Consider the following 15,653-nt stretch of genomic DNA (forward strand, 5'->3'; position numbering starts at 1 on the left):
AATCAGGTGCAATTTATATTATCGGCAAAAATCTTAAGTTTTTTTTTTTTTTTGACAAGTCTTGAGAAGTTGATATATTTATTTCTCACGTTTCTTCAACGCCAGAAGTGTATGCACGGTGCTTATTTCACTATTAGGGCTGTTCTAGTTTTTTCTGAAGAAATATTTCTTTATTTCACTATGTTGATGGCCGAAACTCATCTTTTTCGTTGTGTCTTTTTTATGATCTCGGTTGCCACATTGTTCCTAGTTACTGCTGCCTCAACCCAGCAACTTTGCCACGGTCACAGCACAGGCATGTGTCTCCACTTTAATTTTTGAATTTTCCTATGCTTTTATATGTGTTTCTTCCATTGTATACCTTTCTTTTTAGGTTAATATATTTATTCAAACGCTTGTTCTATTTATTTTTCCTTTAAAAATAAAAAAAACTCTATAGCTTAATACTTGTTGGAAATTTATATAAATATATTGTTCTTACAATTTAAATTTTATGTGTTTGTCACGATCTCAACCATTACACGTTGGAAGGTTGTGTGTGTATTATGAATGGTGTTGGGATTCGTCAAATTGCATGAATAGATGATATTTTGATTTTGTTGTACCCGTGCCGTGGTGTTTTGTTGGAAACAATCAAATAGGGAGAAAAATAATCAAACATAAGAATCAAATAGGGAGAGAGACACTCAATATAAAAAGGATCAATGAAAAATAAGGTTTAAACCCATAATCATATTATTATTATTATTATCATCATCATCATCATCATCATCATCATCATCATCATCATCATGATTATTATTATTATTATTATTATTATTATTAGGGTTATTATTATTATTATTATTAGGGTTAAATGTGATTTTGGTCCTTATACATATGTCAATTTTTTTGTTTAATCCCTATAAAAATTTCTTCAACTTTTAGTCCCCAACAAATTTTCATATTCACTTTTGGTCCCTCTTTAAAATAAACTCATATGTAGAATCTAATTAATGGATTCATCAAAGTTTGGATTGAGAGAGTTTGGATTGAGACTGTTTACTTATATCGTTTCAAGTTTTGGAACTTGTTTTAAGTTTAATTAAAAGTTTGAAAGTTAAATGTGTAATAATTTTTAAGCTTTGTTTGATGTGGAAAGTTTTATTAAAAGTTTTGAGTATATTAAAGTTAGTTCGTTAAGAAAGGTTCTGAAATTGAGAAAATTATTTTCAAAAGGGCCCTATAATTAGGGACGGAGGTAGTATTCTTTATTTAAAATAAGGTGTTACATGTCGGGTGTCCGTGTCTATAGAGTTTCTTCTTGCTTCATACTTCCTCCGTTTCAAATTACATGTTCAAGTCAACCACTTCACACATCCCAATGCACAATTTTGACCGTTAATATCTTTAATTATCTAAAGTAAAAAATTTAATATTTTGAAAATATTTGCCGAGACAAATCAAACAACATCTTACATGTTAATATTTGTATTTATACATTTGTTAAAAAGTATGATCAAAATAAGTCAAGTGAATAGTGCACATTGCAAAAATTAGACATGTATTTTGAAACGGAGGGAGTATGTTTTAAGTGGCTGAATTAGGTGTATGAGTGCTTTTAGGGCCCGTTTGTTTCAGATTTTTTTCAAAAAAAATCTATTTTTTCCCTTAAAAAAATCATTTTTTTCATTTTTAAGTGTTTGTTTAGGATTTTTAGAAAAATCATTTTATCAAAAAAATTTATTTTGACCCTAAAATGAAAAGCTATTAGGATTAGCTTTTCTCAAAATCTATTTTTTTCAACAACAAGGAGATAACACATGTGCATGTTAGAACTCATTTTTTTAACAAAATGGATTTTTATGGATAGTAGGCAAACACAAATAACTTCAGATTTTTTTTTAAAATCTCTAAAAAAAAATCTCTAGATTCTTTTGACACAAAATCTATTTTTTTTAAAGCTGAAACAAAGGCACCCTTAATCTGAGTTTTGATTTTAGTCTTGCCTGCTCCGCTTCGGTTGTATTTTTTTTTCTTGACGTCTTGTCTTAGTCACTTGCCTTTTGTCGTGGTTAATTGTCAATAGTTGTGTCATGATCAGGGGCTTAGGAGCTCTTGCAGCTCATCTAGTTTCAATAATATTTTGACGATTAAAAAAAAAACATCAAATATGCAATTCTCCCACATTCGACTTTCATTATTTTTTCTTAACCTACGATACCTTCTTATGATAATTGGTTCATATTAACCATTGTCCCGGGGCACTGGTTAAGAAAGTTAAAAGGGAAAGTTTTAAATTAAAAATGTCACTTTTTATACTTACCTTAAATGCACAAGTTCCAATATAACATTACTACATTTGCATTTCTTAACCAGTGCCCCGGAGACACCGGTTAACATTTTCCTTTATATATTGATGATTGATTGCTTCATTTTCATAGTAATAACATCTTCTAAACTTTTTCATCGCAGATGTTGGATGTCGTGTGCCTTTAAGTTATGAAGATTTTCAGGTATGGATCCTATCTTGTCCATTACATATTTTCTAATTATACATTTTTAGTACAATTCTTTTTAATTTGTCGATAGTAATGACACACTAGCTTTTCTTTGGCGATTGAATACCAGTGAAGCGATTGAATACCAGTGAAATGATGAACATTAATGTGTTCATACTAATGTCTATGTCTATTTTTTCTATTGCGTTTGTATTTATGTTTTATATATATGCATGTCCATGTCTAAATAAATATTATACAAAACAATATTATAAAAACAATATTGTTTTGTGTAATATTTGTTTTAATTTAATTCGCTTGTTTAAGTTCAATATAATGATTTCTAAAGGGATTTATAAACTTATCTAGATTTTAGACTTAATATCCATGATTTATTTTATTTTTTAAATTAAATATGAATTTGAAGGAAAAAAAATGTTGTCAATGATGAACTTGTACATCGTAGTTAATTTTAGAATTCATTTTAATTGTGTGATATAGATGTAATATCAAGAATTGTTATTTTTTTTATAAATAATTAACTAACTCTTGATCTAGTAAATTGTGAACGAATGAAATTGGTTTATGTTAATTAAAACATGGCCTGAGACTGTAATTCTATGATATAACTCAATCATATAAAGTTGATCGTTTTGATATAGTTCACATGAAGAAATATGATTCCACTTCAATATCAATGTTTCATTTTCCATTTCTTGAATTTTTTTGTTCATTATTAGTTGTGTTATTAATTCTTATTTCTATATGTCAAATTTGAAATCATTATTAAGACACTGATTTATGAATAAAAACTTCAATTCTTATTGTAGTTTACTGATAATTTTATCTCATAAAACAAAAAATTGAGAATCAATTCATAGTTAATTATTGCTCTTGTTTTATTTTTTTCATCTTTCTTTCAGAGTGCTGCAAATGCAATTGAACAAGGGACGGTGACCCAAGGAAAATCAGAAGTCCCTCCATTAACAAGAAGGATGCTTGTAGGCCCTGGATCACATCCACCATTTTGCAGAACAAAGTGCATGAAATGTACCCCTTGCATACCCATCCTTGTGACGTCAGGGTCTCGAAAGCCAGAGGATGAAGAGCCTGTAGAGCCTTATCCACAGGCATGGAGATGCACTTGTCACAAGAAGCTATATGATCCATGATATAGTTATTATCTATAATAGTATTTGATGTTATCTTCATTTGATATTTTTATTTCTAAGTTTTAAGTATATTTTTCATTTTAATTGGAGTGACCAGGAGAACTCTTGTGATATACTATATAGTCAGTCAAAAAAAAGAATACACATATAGTAACACTACCATACATACACAAAGTTGATCACATTTGAACAACAACCAAAACAATTTTTCCAGCAGCTCCAAAATCGCCCATTGTCAGAGTAATCACTTCTGGCGATGCTTCACCTTATTACTAAGGTGGCATTTAGGGTGGGTAGGAGAAAGAGTTTCCCACCATGGGAAAGTTGATTTTGACCTTTAGATCAAATGAATAACATAGTAATACTATACTCTATAAACACTAGATTTTTTTTCTCACACTATCTTCCACCACCACTTTAACAGCACCACCGCACATTTTTCTTGCCTTCATTTTCATGTTCTTTAATTTTTGTTTTTTATTTCACTTCTAACAGCATCACCACACTTTTGACTTGTTCATCTAACTCTAACTCTTACTCTTACTCTGCATCTATTCCACTTCTTCAATTCTGTTTTCTGTCTTATCTACAAAAAAAACCACCATTATCCCCTTCAGAGGCCATTTCCGGCAGCCATAATCTTGTTGAAGGAAAAAAAAAACCCGATCTATGAGTTCTCTCTATTGAATCATTTATTCTTTCATTCTGAACACATCGCCGGAGAGCCACCGACGGCGAGTTTCCGGTCATCTTCTCCGGCTAATGTTTTCTTTTGTTGATATTTTCAGCAAATCAGAATATCTCATTAAAATTTCAGTTATCATATTTAGTACAGTTCCAATCGATTCGTCTAAATGAATATTAAAATTTATTGTTAAAGATCTATTCTTGTCTTATTTTGAAGAGTATGGCCAGAGAATGTATTTTCAAACAATTTCATCATGTAGCTGAATCATAATAACTCATTAAAATAATATTGTAGTCTATGGACATCAAGAAGATTAAATAGTAGGAATACAATTTAACTAATATTTTTAAAGCTGTCAAGAAGCTCGACTGAAATGGAAAATCTGAGTTGGTATTCAAGTGATGTCATTAAGGTTGAAGACAAACTAAAAAAGATTTAGTGTGGATAGACCATGATAAAATCAGTGCTCCACTTTAATCCAATGGTAAACAAACAACTTTCCCATGATGGGAAACTCTTTCTCCTACCCACCCTAAATGCCACAATAACTCCAAAGATGCAGCTACCAAAAACTACTCACCCATACACAAATGTAATAACTCTAAACAAATAACACACTCACCCATGCACAAATTCAAACCGAACCAAACCAAAAAAAGTATCCGACCTTGTTTGGTTTGGTTTAAAACCGAATCGAACCAACCTAAACCGTTGTTTCTCACCCGTTGTTGAGATTATACATCTCTTGGTTAATTTTTTCATGTTATGCCTTAAAACTTTAAAGAAAGATGTTGTATTTGTCATCTATCATAAAAAAACATTCTCATATTTGTCGTTTATATTTTTTCTATGAAAAATTTAATTTCAAATTGTCTATGGAAATCGTTCAACGGATGATCAATTGAAACATTCTTCTAATAGTCTTCTCAGACTTTAACTACTCCGACTTGTATTAAGATTGTATTATATTATGTCTATATGTATTGTGTGTGTTGAAGAAAAAATTTGATCACTTGTGTGTTTAAAAAAATAAAATGAAACTAATAAAATAAATGTATATTTGGATTAACTCGTGTATCTCTGTATGAATATTGATTTTTTTCAATTGTGTTTTTGAATGAACCGATCAACCGAACCAAACCGATTAGTTTGTTTCGGTGTCATTTTTAAAAAAGCAATAAAAACCGAACTAAACTAATGAAGATATTATCAGTTAGTTTTATTTTTTTTATTGAAAACTGATCCAAACCGAAGTGTTACACCCTACTCGCATCCTGAGACATCACACCCGCATTAGAAACAAACACATCTAGGAGTAGACGTGTCACAGTATTTAACGGGTGTCAGTGTCTGACACTCGAATGTCACTTGTTCGACACTGTCAGAAACCTCATACAAGTGTCCATTTTTCTATTTTCTGCTTCGTCACTTCATAGATCAGCGTTCGACACTTATACGACAAGATCAGACAACTCTGGCAATGACCTACTTCATCCTTTTGAACCTACTTAGATAAACCAAGAATTCCTTAACAACAAAAAAAAAACAAGGTTAAGTACGGTTACTATACCATCATTGAGTGGAAGTGTGTGGGACTCAGATATCTTGTTGTCATTGTTTGAATTGCAGATAGTCTTTTGGTTGCTGCCACTACTAGATTGTTGAATTGGTTTGACGACGTCATCGCAATGGAAGATATGAGCTTGTACATGTTTTAAGAAGATAAAAAAAAAAGTATATTTATACCATATATAATGGGATATATGATTGAAGTCACTTTTACAATTTTTTTTTTTTAAAAAAAAAACAAAATGATATTCATTCATTCAAATTAATAAAGTACATCGGATACAAAATTCGTTTAAAAAGTATGGGATGAATCTGCGAACAAACTCACAACACCCAAGTTTATTATACAACGACAAAATGTCTACAAATAATATGCTTAAATAAATTTGATTATAAAAATGTTATTTTGTATCCACTTGGGGTTGGCCTAGTGGTTGACTTGGGATCTTGGAGTGTGTTCCTCTCAAGGTCTCCGGTTCGATTCACTCTGGTTAGGGATGGGAATAGGCTAGGCCGAGCTAGGCTTTGCAAGGCCTAAGCCTGGCTTGCCAAATTTTCTTAAAGCCTAAGCCTGGCCTGCGGCCTGTCATAGGCCTACTTTTTAGGCCTGAGCCTGGCCTTCTGAAAGTCTGATACGGCCTGTTAGCCTGTTTAAAAGCCTATATCTTATGAACATCTTTAAATAAGCAATGTGATCTAAGTTTAAATGGACTAACAAACTAATAGTTCAATTAAATTAAACTCTCTTTACATTATCAACACGAGGTTTTAAAAAATTCGAATATATATTGTATCATATTTCCATTCTAATTTATAATAGTACATTTATATATACAAAAAATTAATGTATACTAATAAAGCTTAAATTATTGAAAAAGTTTACAAATTTATATTTTAATTAAAAATACAAAATATAATATAATAATAAATAATATTATTCATATTACTTAAATAGGCCGGCCTAATAGGCTTAAGAGGCTTTTTGAGAGGCCTATGGCCTGGCCTTTTAAGCTAAATAGGCTTAAAAAAAAGCCTAGGCCTTCTCTATTTAAGAAAAAAGCCTGGCCTGGCCTGTCGTAGGCTAGGCCGTAGGCCCCTGTAGGCCGGCCTGGCCTATTTCCATCCCTAACTCTGGTGCGAATTTCGATTGAAAAGTCCATACAGAACTTCGCTCTGGCTTTAAACGGGGCCCCACAAGTGGGCGGTGGGATTGGTTCCCTCATATTAGTCGGTCCTTAGATCAGATACCGAATTTTCAGAAAGAATCTGATCGTAGATAGAGACTAAAACCTATGCGGGGTAGGGGCGAATGTAGCCAAGTGGATAAAGGCAGTGGATTGTGAATCCACCACGCGCGGGTTCAATCCCCGTCATTCACCCATCAATAGATAGACCATTTGTTACGGAGACACAAGACAAACCTAGAATCCTTTTTTTTTCTTTTTGTCATCTCGAGGCTTTCAAACGTATCGAAGCAATTGGTACCCGATTGAAACATAGAAACCATAGATTCGCGTCGCTTACTTGCTGAAAGCACAAATGGAATGGCTTATCATTCATTGTATGAAGTTTTTAAGACCTCACTAATCAGCCTTAGACTTTTTTTTTAGTTCATAATGAATGAAATGAACCCTCGCCCCCGGATGAAAAGACATTATCCCCTCCATATTACTAAACCATGGGGAGCCCCGACTAGTTTACCGGGTTGATTTTGTTGTCGTGACGATACCTTTCTTAGTAGAAGATCGGAAAAAACTTCTCTTCATCACGAGACTGGTCGGATCCGCCGTAGACACCCGAGAGACCTGCACAAGGCATGCTAAAAGAGTTAGAAGACAAAAAGCAAGCAGTTACGCTTTCTCTTTCCTTGAACTTGAACCTGGTTGGTTGGTATTCCCGAAAAAAAGGAATTGAACCGGGTCTGGCTGAGCCCTTCTGTCCATCAATACAAAGAACTTATTCTTGTGCAAAACGGTGTCGACTCTTTAACGACATCGTCCGCAAATCGAGATCTATTGGAGAGAGTCATTGAATCGTCCTTGATTCCTCGATTTAATTTCGCTAATCATTATAAAGTTGATGATTCCCACCAAGAATTTGATCACTGGGTCGTGCTAATTCCATATGAATCAATACTGAGAAGAATGTGCCCATCACTTCAGCAATGGCACCGAAGATGAAATATAGAGTCCCTATATCCTTGTGGTTAACAGCCATCAAACCGGATTTGTCATAAAATGGAAATTCTTTCGTTTCCTTCCTTATCAGAGAGGGTCCCCTTCTTAGGGAGCGGGGCTTCCTTATTGAAAAAGGGGGGGTGAGATGGGAAAGGAGAATGAAAAGAGGGGGTGGAGGAAGGTCTGGAAAGCCCTCACTTTATTAATGGGAAGTTTTGATCCCTTTTTCTTTCCTCCCCCTGGTTTTGGTTCAAGAAAGGGTCAACGCAAGGATCTTACTTCGAAGCAATCTCTGGAGGTTTCCCTTATCCGAACAGGTCTCGCAATAAAATAGGATTTCATATTGAGCTCCAAATAAACGCTATTGGGATAAGATGGTTCATACTAGCTCTCCCCCTAAGAACCGCACGTGCGAGTTTCCACCCACTCCTCCCCATAAAAACTCCCTTTGAATCCGTACGATCTTCTTCCAAACTTTCACCGGAAGCTTTAAAAAAGTTGTTCATTTAATAATCTCCAAGCAAACAACGATAACTTCGATGGAACAGGATTGTTTTAAGTGAAACTGTACAAAGAAGAATACATGTTGCGTCAAAATTAGAGATCAACGCATAAGCTTCTTTGGATGAATTCATGCCAACTAAATTAATGTCCTAAATCCATACGTCAACCTCCACATTGTACTGCAAAGAAATGTTAGATAAGAAAGCCTCATAATTTTTGTCTCCATTTCCCGTCTCTAATTTCCATCACTAATCTCTAATAGACACATACGATGGTTTCTGTCTCTAATTTCCTTCTCTAACTTCAAATTGAACCAATTTCTTTTTTAAGTATTTTTCTAAATATTGTGATATCGATAAACTTTCAACCAACACATAAAATTCAAAATTATCATTGTATTGCATAAGGTAGAAATACGCAAAGAAAGACACAATTTAAGACTACTACGCATCACGTGAGTGGACGGGGTAAAAATATTACCAAACATGTCAAAGGCGATTTCAAAGTTAAGAAGACCTTGGTTAAAAGAAATGAGGTAACTTCTAAAGTAACCATTCAAATGACTTCCCTTAAACCTCGATCACAAAGCACAAGTCAATAAATTTGATATTTTTTATCAGTTATGTTAGAAGTTATAGACTACTGAATTTTTTTAAAAGAATTAATAATAAGTTTTAAGATATTTACAAGGAAAAAGTTATTTAACTCTAAAATCTTTCCATGAAAAATAAAAATAAAACAAATTTCCTTTAAAAATAAAAAAAAGCTCTTGGACCAAAAAAATAAAACAAATCTTTATAACAAAAAGATAAATAAAAAAAATAAAAATATCCAGCGAGATGCAAAGAAAAGAGTGACACGTAACCGGGTTAGGGTTAGAGTCTGAATCACTCTTTAAAAGCGCGCACACACACCACTTCCTTCATTCGTTTTTTTTCTCTCCCTCTCTCTCTATCGCTATCTCTTTCTCTCTCTAGAATTTGTGCGATTGAATTCAATCAATCGAAGAAGATGATGCAACCAGGAGGACCAGGTATGCCACCACCAAACTTGGCTCAACAATTTCATCAACAAGTACAACAGCAACATCAACAACAACCACCCTACATGATGATGCATCCTCCTCAGCCTCAACCACAAACCCAACCTCCTCAGATGTGGGCCCCTAACACCCAGCCTCCTCAACAATCGGCCGTTCCTCCTCCTACCAGCGCCGATGAAGTCAAAACTCTCTGGATCGGTGATTTGCAATATTGGATGGACGAGAATTATCTTTATAATTGTTTCTCTCACACCGGCGAGGTATAATAACCGCTTTTATTATCATATCTTTTTAGATCTATAGATTTTAAATCTCTTAGGGTTAGTTTTTTTTTTTTTTTTGTAGAAAAATTGTTAGGGTTAGTTGATGCATGAAGTTTATGTTAATCGGATCAAAAACAATTTTGTTATGTTATTGTTTAATTTGAATACGAGGTTCTTTTATAAAGACCAGTTTGTTATGAAAACGATGTTTTCTGTTTTGAGAAATTGGATAATCTTTTATTCATTGGATTTAATTTGTTTACACGGACGGTGTAAAACTTTTGTACACATGCATGCTATCAAATCATGATACGGGGTTCTCTAAGTTGTTTATGAAATCGATGTATGGTTTATTTGTTGGATTTAATTTGCATACACAGACAGTGCAAAGTTTTTTACACATGCATCCTAACAAATCACGACAATAGATATTTATGTAGATATTTTAGATTAGAAACCAAGCTATATATGGCACTATGGTGTTGATTTGTTTTACACTGTCAGTGCATATAGATTTATCTATAATTTATTCTGTATACTTGAACTGTTTATTATTCAAGGTGAAATTGTTATAGTATTATTTTCACTATATTGATAGTGAAATTATTATGTCAATTTTGAAGGTGTTTTTGTTTATATTTAAGGAGTTGTTCTGTTTCTTTGTAGGTTGGATCTGTTAAAGTTATTCGCAATAAGCTGAATAATCAATCTGAAGGTTATGGGTTTCTTGAGTTTATTAGCCGTGCTGGTGCTGAGAGAGTACTTCAAACATATAATGGCACCATTATGCCAAATGGTGGCCAGAATTTCAGATTGAACTGGGCAACTTTTAGTTCTGGTGAGAAGCGCCATGATGATTCTCCGGATTACACCATATTTGTTGGTGACTTGGCTGCTGATGTTAGTGATCATCATTTGACGGAAGTGTTTAGAACTCGGTATAATTCAGTTAAGGGTGCCAAAGTTGTAATTGACAGGAACACTGGTAGGTCAAAAGGTTATGGTTTTGTTAGGTTTGCTGATGAGAGTGAACAAATGAGGGCGATGACTGAAATGCAAGGGGTTCTTTGTTCCACAAGACCCATGCGTATTGGACCAGCCTCTAACAAAAACCTTGGCACACAGACTTCAAAAGGTTTGTTTTTTTAATGGTTGATATACATTGGCCAACATAAAGAAAAACTTGTGCTGTTTTCCTTCAGATGCCAGTGTTTAACCTATTGATGAATAATGATACTGTTTGGATATAATGCTTTATGTCTCCCTGTTATCTTTTATCGTGTGAATCCCTAAATGTTATCCTTCAGTATAAGATAAGTTTCAGTCAGGCTCTTGAAGATATGCTGTCTAAACTCGATGCTTGTTCGTAATTTCGTTTCAAAATTTGGGCTTAGTAAATCATGTAGAATAATAAAATCTTATAGAACTCGTGTTGTCTCAAAGCAGGGTTTCAAGAGGCTCTATCATCTCGAGCCTGGAACTGATTTCAGCTGAAATGGTTACCATTTTAGTGCATGGCCTTCCGTAGGTCAGTAATCCGTTTATGTCTCGCCCATTAATTTTTGGTGGCATTTTCTTTCCCGCCTTTATTCCGCACCTATTCTGTTTACTTTCTCTTTTCCTTTCGTTTTGTTGGCTTGCTTTTAAGCCAAATTACATACAGCAGCTATTCATAGTTTTTAATTTTTTTTCAGCCCACCTTTCTTTGTTTCAGCTCTTAATTTTTATTCTTTCGAGCTTTACTTCTTTTGGTATTTTAAATTATATCCAAATAATCTTAGTTCTTGCATTAGAACTACATCTTTCAATTTTACTTGCAAGATTTATCTTATTCTACAGCAAATCTTGTTTACTTTTAATAATTTTTGGTTCATCTGTCTGATGCTTTAATAATTTAAGTTACCAATCTCAAATCCACACGGGTAAAAGGTGGGGTCCTGGTCTTTAGTGCTTTCGTTGTGTAAAATCTGTACTATGCAGATTGGTTGTTCGTTGTCACGTTCTTTACTATTTATTTTCATGATGTTATGGCTTTTTCTTTCTTGGTTAGTTTCTGCACTGTTTGGCGTACTAAATTTATAATTTAGCATATATTGCTCAGTCTAATGGGTAGTGTAGTCTTTCGGAATTTCTAGTTGATGCGTTGTGAGTTTTTTCTGCACAAGCATTTGACAGTTTCCTGCTCTGTTCTTTATTTCAATCTCTACGTTAACTTTGATTATAATATAGGACATCAATCTCTATTGAACTTTGATTATAACAAGGAAGATCGATTCCATTTCTATATGCTTCGATGCATATGTAAACAAATTTACATACGCGCGCGCGCAGTCCTTGCATTTCTCAACACTTTAACTATTTTTATTGAATATTTAGGACACAGGAAGATCAATGCCATTTCTATATGCATATGTAAATAAATTTACACACACACAGACGTGCGCGCAGTCGTTGCATTGCTCAACACTTCAACTATTTTTATTGAATATTCATGTAATTGTTTGAATCGATGGTTTATTTTTGTCCATGATTTAATGTATAGATGAATAGTTATCTTCTCTTATATTTCAACAAGGATGGTGTGTGTAAGGCACCGACCTTTTTATTGCTCCTCAACCCTGGGTGCATCCTTTCATTGCACATGTTAAGTAAATTGAATGTGTTTATTTTATACTGACTTAATTTCTGTTTGTTGAATGTTTATAGTCATTTGTTGCTTCTGAAATTCCTCGTGTGCTTGCTTTTGGAATGAATTATCTTCATCTGTAAATGAATATTCGAAGCATCTGAATAGCTGTTTTGACTGAAAATATGAACAAATTTTGCTTGAAAATTATGTCACAGAAATACAAGCCGTGCATTTTATTATATTTATGCTATTGGTTTATTTTCTGTCTTTTTTCTATGAACTGCTTCCTTCCATGTTCTATGTCATTTATCTTTTTATTTTATTTTACTTTGAAAATGCAGCTTCTTATCAGAATCCACAAGGGGGGGCACAGAACGAGAATGATCCAAATAATACAACTGTGCGTATTTCTTTATAACATAGAAATTGTTCTCTTTTATACTTGGTTGTAACCTGATTTCTCTTTGTTGCAGATTTTTGTTGGCAATTTGGATCCTAATGTCACAGATGAACATTTGAAACAAGTTTTTACTCAGTATGGTGAACTGGTTCATGTTAAGATTCCATCAGGCAAGAGATGTGGGTTTGTCCAATTTGCAGACAGGTAAATTAATCATTTAGATATTTGATTTGATATTTATCTTATGACGGTATTACTTCCCCATTCTATTCAGTGCTCTGATTGTGCCACTATATTTAATATATCAGGAGTTCTGCTGAGGAAGCACTACGGGTTTTAAATGGTACGCTTCTAGGTGGACAAAATGTCCGGCTTTCATGGGGCCGAAGCCCGGCAAACAAACAGGTAATAGTTTTGAGATTGTTGTAAACCTGAGCTGCATTTGATGCAAACATTTTTGACTTATTTTGATCAATAATGGATTTCCTTGCTGATTTTCAGACCCAACAAGATCCAAACCAGTGGAATGGTAGTAGTGGTTACTTCGGCGGATATGCCCAAGGTTATGAAAATTATGCTTATGCCCCTCCTGCTGGACAAGATCCCAATATGTATGGCAGCTATCCGGCGGGGTATGCAAGTTACCAACCTCCTCAGCAGCAACAGCAATTAGGATATAGTTAAAAAGTTCAACCCCAAATTTTCTGTTCTGTACTTATGAGACTTAATTTTGGTTGCTTTTCTTTTCGTGTCTTGGGAGACTTTTTTTGAGGGGAATGTGTCTTATGGAACATGAAACCCATTTTGCTCCGTTGTTTATTTAATATGTCTCATGTGTTCGCTAAAAAATTGATATTCTATGCGGACCTTATGTATCCTTAAAATATTGCCTGCTGAATACTTCTATCTATATTCTATGAATTGCCGCATTTTCAATATCCTGTGTTAAATTTAATTGTGGTTGGATTTTTAATGTAACGTGGTATATAGCATATGCCTGTAAGGGAGATGCTTTTATTTCTTGTTACAGTTGAGTAAGTCTAGTAAACCATAAGTGAAACAGGAGAGTAAGTCTATTAAACCTTAAATTGATTCATAGTTTTAAGCATCCAAATAATTTGATCATCGTATAATTATTTTTTTTATCAGTAAGTTGTCCCTTCTCTGGTCTTATTAATGATGTATCAGTGAGTTGTCTGTCGCTTTTCTTATCTTACTATGAAAGGTATCAACTCTAAATATTGAAATTTTGAAACTTAACCTATTTTGAGCTAGGTATGCTTAGCAAGCAAATATAAATACTTCTTACTTGATGGAACCTGACTAACCAAACTTAGACAAATGATTCCTCAAGTGAAAAATCAAAGAGATTAGGATAATGTTTCATAGACACCTTTTTCTCATACACACATTGTACCACTCCCATGTGAGAGTGTGAGACACAAAAGATGAGTTTTTTTGTGTGTGTGGAGACACATATCACAATTGTACGTGGGTGTACAAGTGATACATGCCACCTAAGGTGGTCTATGTATCACTACTCGAGAGATTAACTCTGCCTGAGACATCAAATGGTTGGGCGCTGGTGTACATTCCAGTCTAATGCGTGCATGACAACAACAAATACAAATAAAGTGAGCCTAAACTAATTTAATGTATTCAAATTTCAACGTCAACATTCAAAAACCATCCTTAAACATGATAAACACTCACTTGTCACAAGTTTGAACAAGTAAACTTTAACGTATTCTGATTTATTTATTTTTGTATCCTCACACTCCAAAACTTTTCTCTTCAACTACAACCTATCTTAGTTAGTGTTTGTTTGTTTGTTTGTTTTGGCGGTGGAGATAAAGTAGACGTGGGTCTACATAGAAGCTACAAGTAGCAGCTTCTTTGTTTTCACAGTGAATGGCTCTTAAAGTGCGACACTAGAAGAAAAATGCAAATCCAAACATATCATTACTCTCCTTCATCAATTTCAATCACTTAGTAGGCTTGGCCCTCAAATACCAGACAAAGAAGATTTTATCTTTTTACGATTCTCTCCCTCCCTCCCCCCCTCTCCCTCTTCCTCTCCCTCTCATACATTGACTAAGTATGCATGATTTCCGCTTTGCATTATATACAACACTTTTCTTGGTGGTGATAATTATTGTCCTCAAATGAGTACTCCACACAATTTCTCAAATCAAATTTTAGCAATCAAAAGTACACTGATGATAGATTATTATATTGGGAAATGTTAACTTGTGACATTGAGACATAAGTTAAGGAACCAAATGTAGAAACTTTTTCTTAAAAGTTGTGCATTCAATGCTTTGAAAGTTTAAAAAGTTATCATTTAAATATAAAATTTAGGGTTAATTATGTTTAAGGTCCCTATAAATAGACGTGTTTCCAACATTAGTCCCTACTTAAATTTTATTAAATTTTTGGTCCCCACGTTTTTGTCGTTTGTAAGTTTGGTCCCCGCCGTGAACATTTAGCTGATTGGACAAACGGAATTGCCACATAGATGTGCCACTAGGATGCCACGTGGATTCATTTAATGACATGGCATGCCATGTGGTAAAACAATATCCACCTAGATTTTAATTTAATTAACATTAATTTATTTTAGTTATTATTATTTAAAACAAATAAAAACAGTAATTTTGTTAACGTTTTTCGAAGGAAAAACGACATCGATTGTTGTTGTTTGGATTAAAAGAGTGTAACTGTGAATC

At 33.7% G+C, this 15,653-nt stretch overlaps 1 protein-coding gene across 1 annotated transcript; it reads left to right on the forward strand.

The window, feature by feature from the left end:
* Positions 1 to 9,514: 9,514 nt before the first annotated feature.
* On the forward strand, positions 9,515 to 13,860 carry LOC146903406 (polyadenylate-binding protein RBP45-like). Its single transcript, XM_085737931.1, has 6 exons — positions 9,515 to 9,892; positions 10,562 to 11,030; positions 12,866 to 12,924; positions 12,998 to 13,128; positions 13,233 to 13,329; positions 13,426 to 13,860. Exons 1-6 carry the CDS (start codon positions 9,602 to 9,604, stop codon positions 13,606 to 13,608), a joined length of 1,230 nt encoding a protein of 409 aa, XP_085594057.1. The 5' UTR covers positions 9,515 to 9,601; the 3' UTR covers positions 13,609 to 13,860.
* The last annotated feature ends 1,793 nt before the right edge of the window (positions 13,861 to 15,653 follow it).

This window comes from Medicago sativa, chromosome 8 (assembly GCF_051527215.1).
Source record: "Medicago sativa cultivar Bolivia chromosome 8, Bolivia_mono, whole genome shotgun sequence".
Lineage (NCBI taxonomy): Eukaryota > Viridiplantae > Streptophyta > Magnoliopsida > Fabales > Fabaceae > Medicago > Medicago sativa.

Excerpts from the sequence above, each read along its gene's own strand:
- LOC146903406 (XM_085737931.1), top strand. The coding sequence starts at position 9,602 with ATGATGCAACCAGGAGGACCAGGTATGCCACCACCAAACTTGGCTCAA. Across the intron at positions 9,893-10,561 it reads GTTTCTCTCACACCGGCGAG|GTTGGATCTGTTAAAGTTAT; the intron begins GTATAATAACCG and ends GTTTCTTTGTAG. Across the intron at positions 13,129-13,232 it reads TTTGTCCAATTTGCAGACAG|GAGTTCTGCTGAGGAAGCAC; the intron begins GTAAATTAATCA and ends TTAATATATCAG.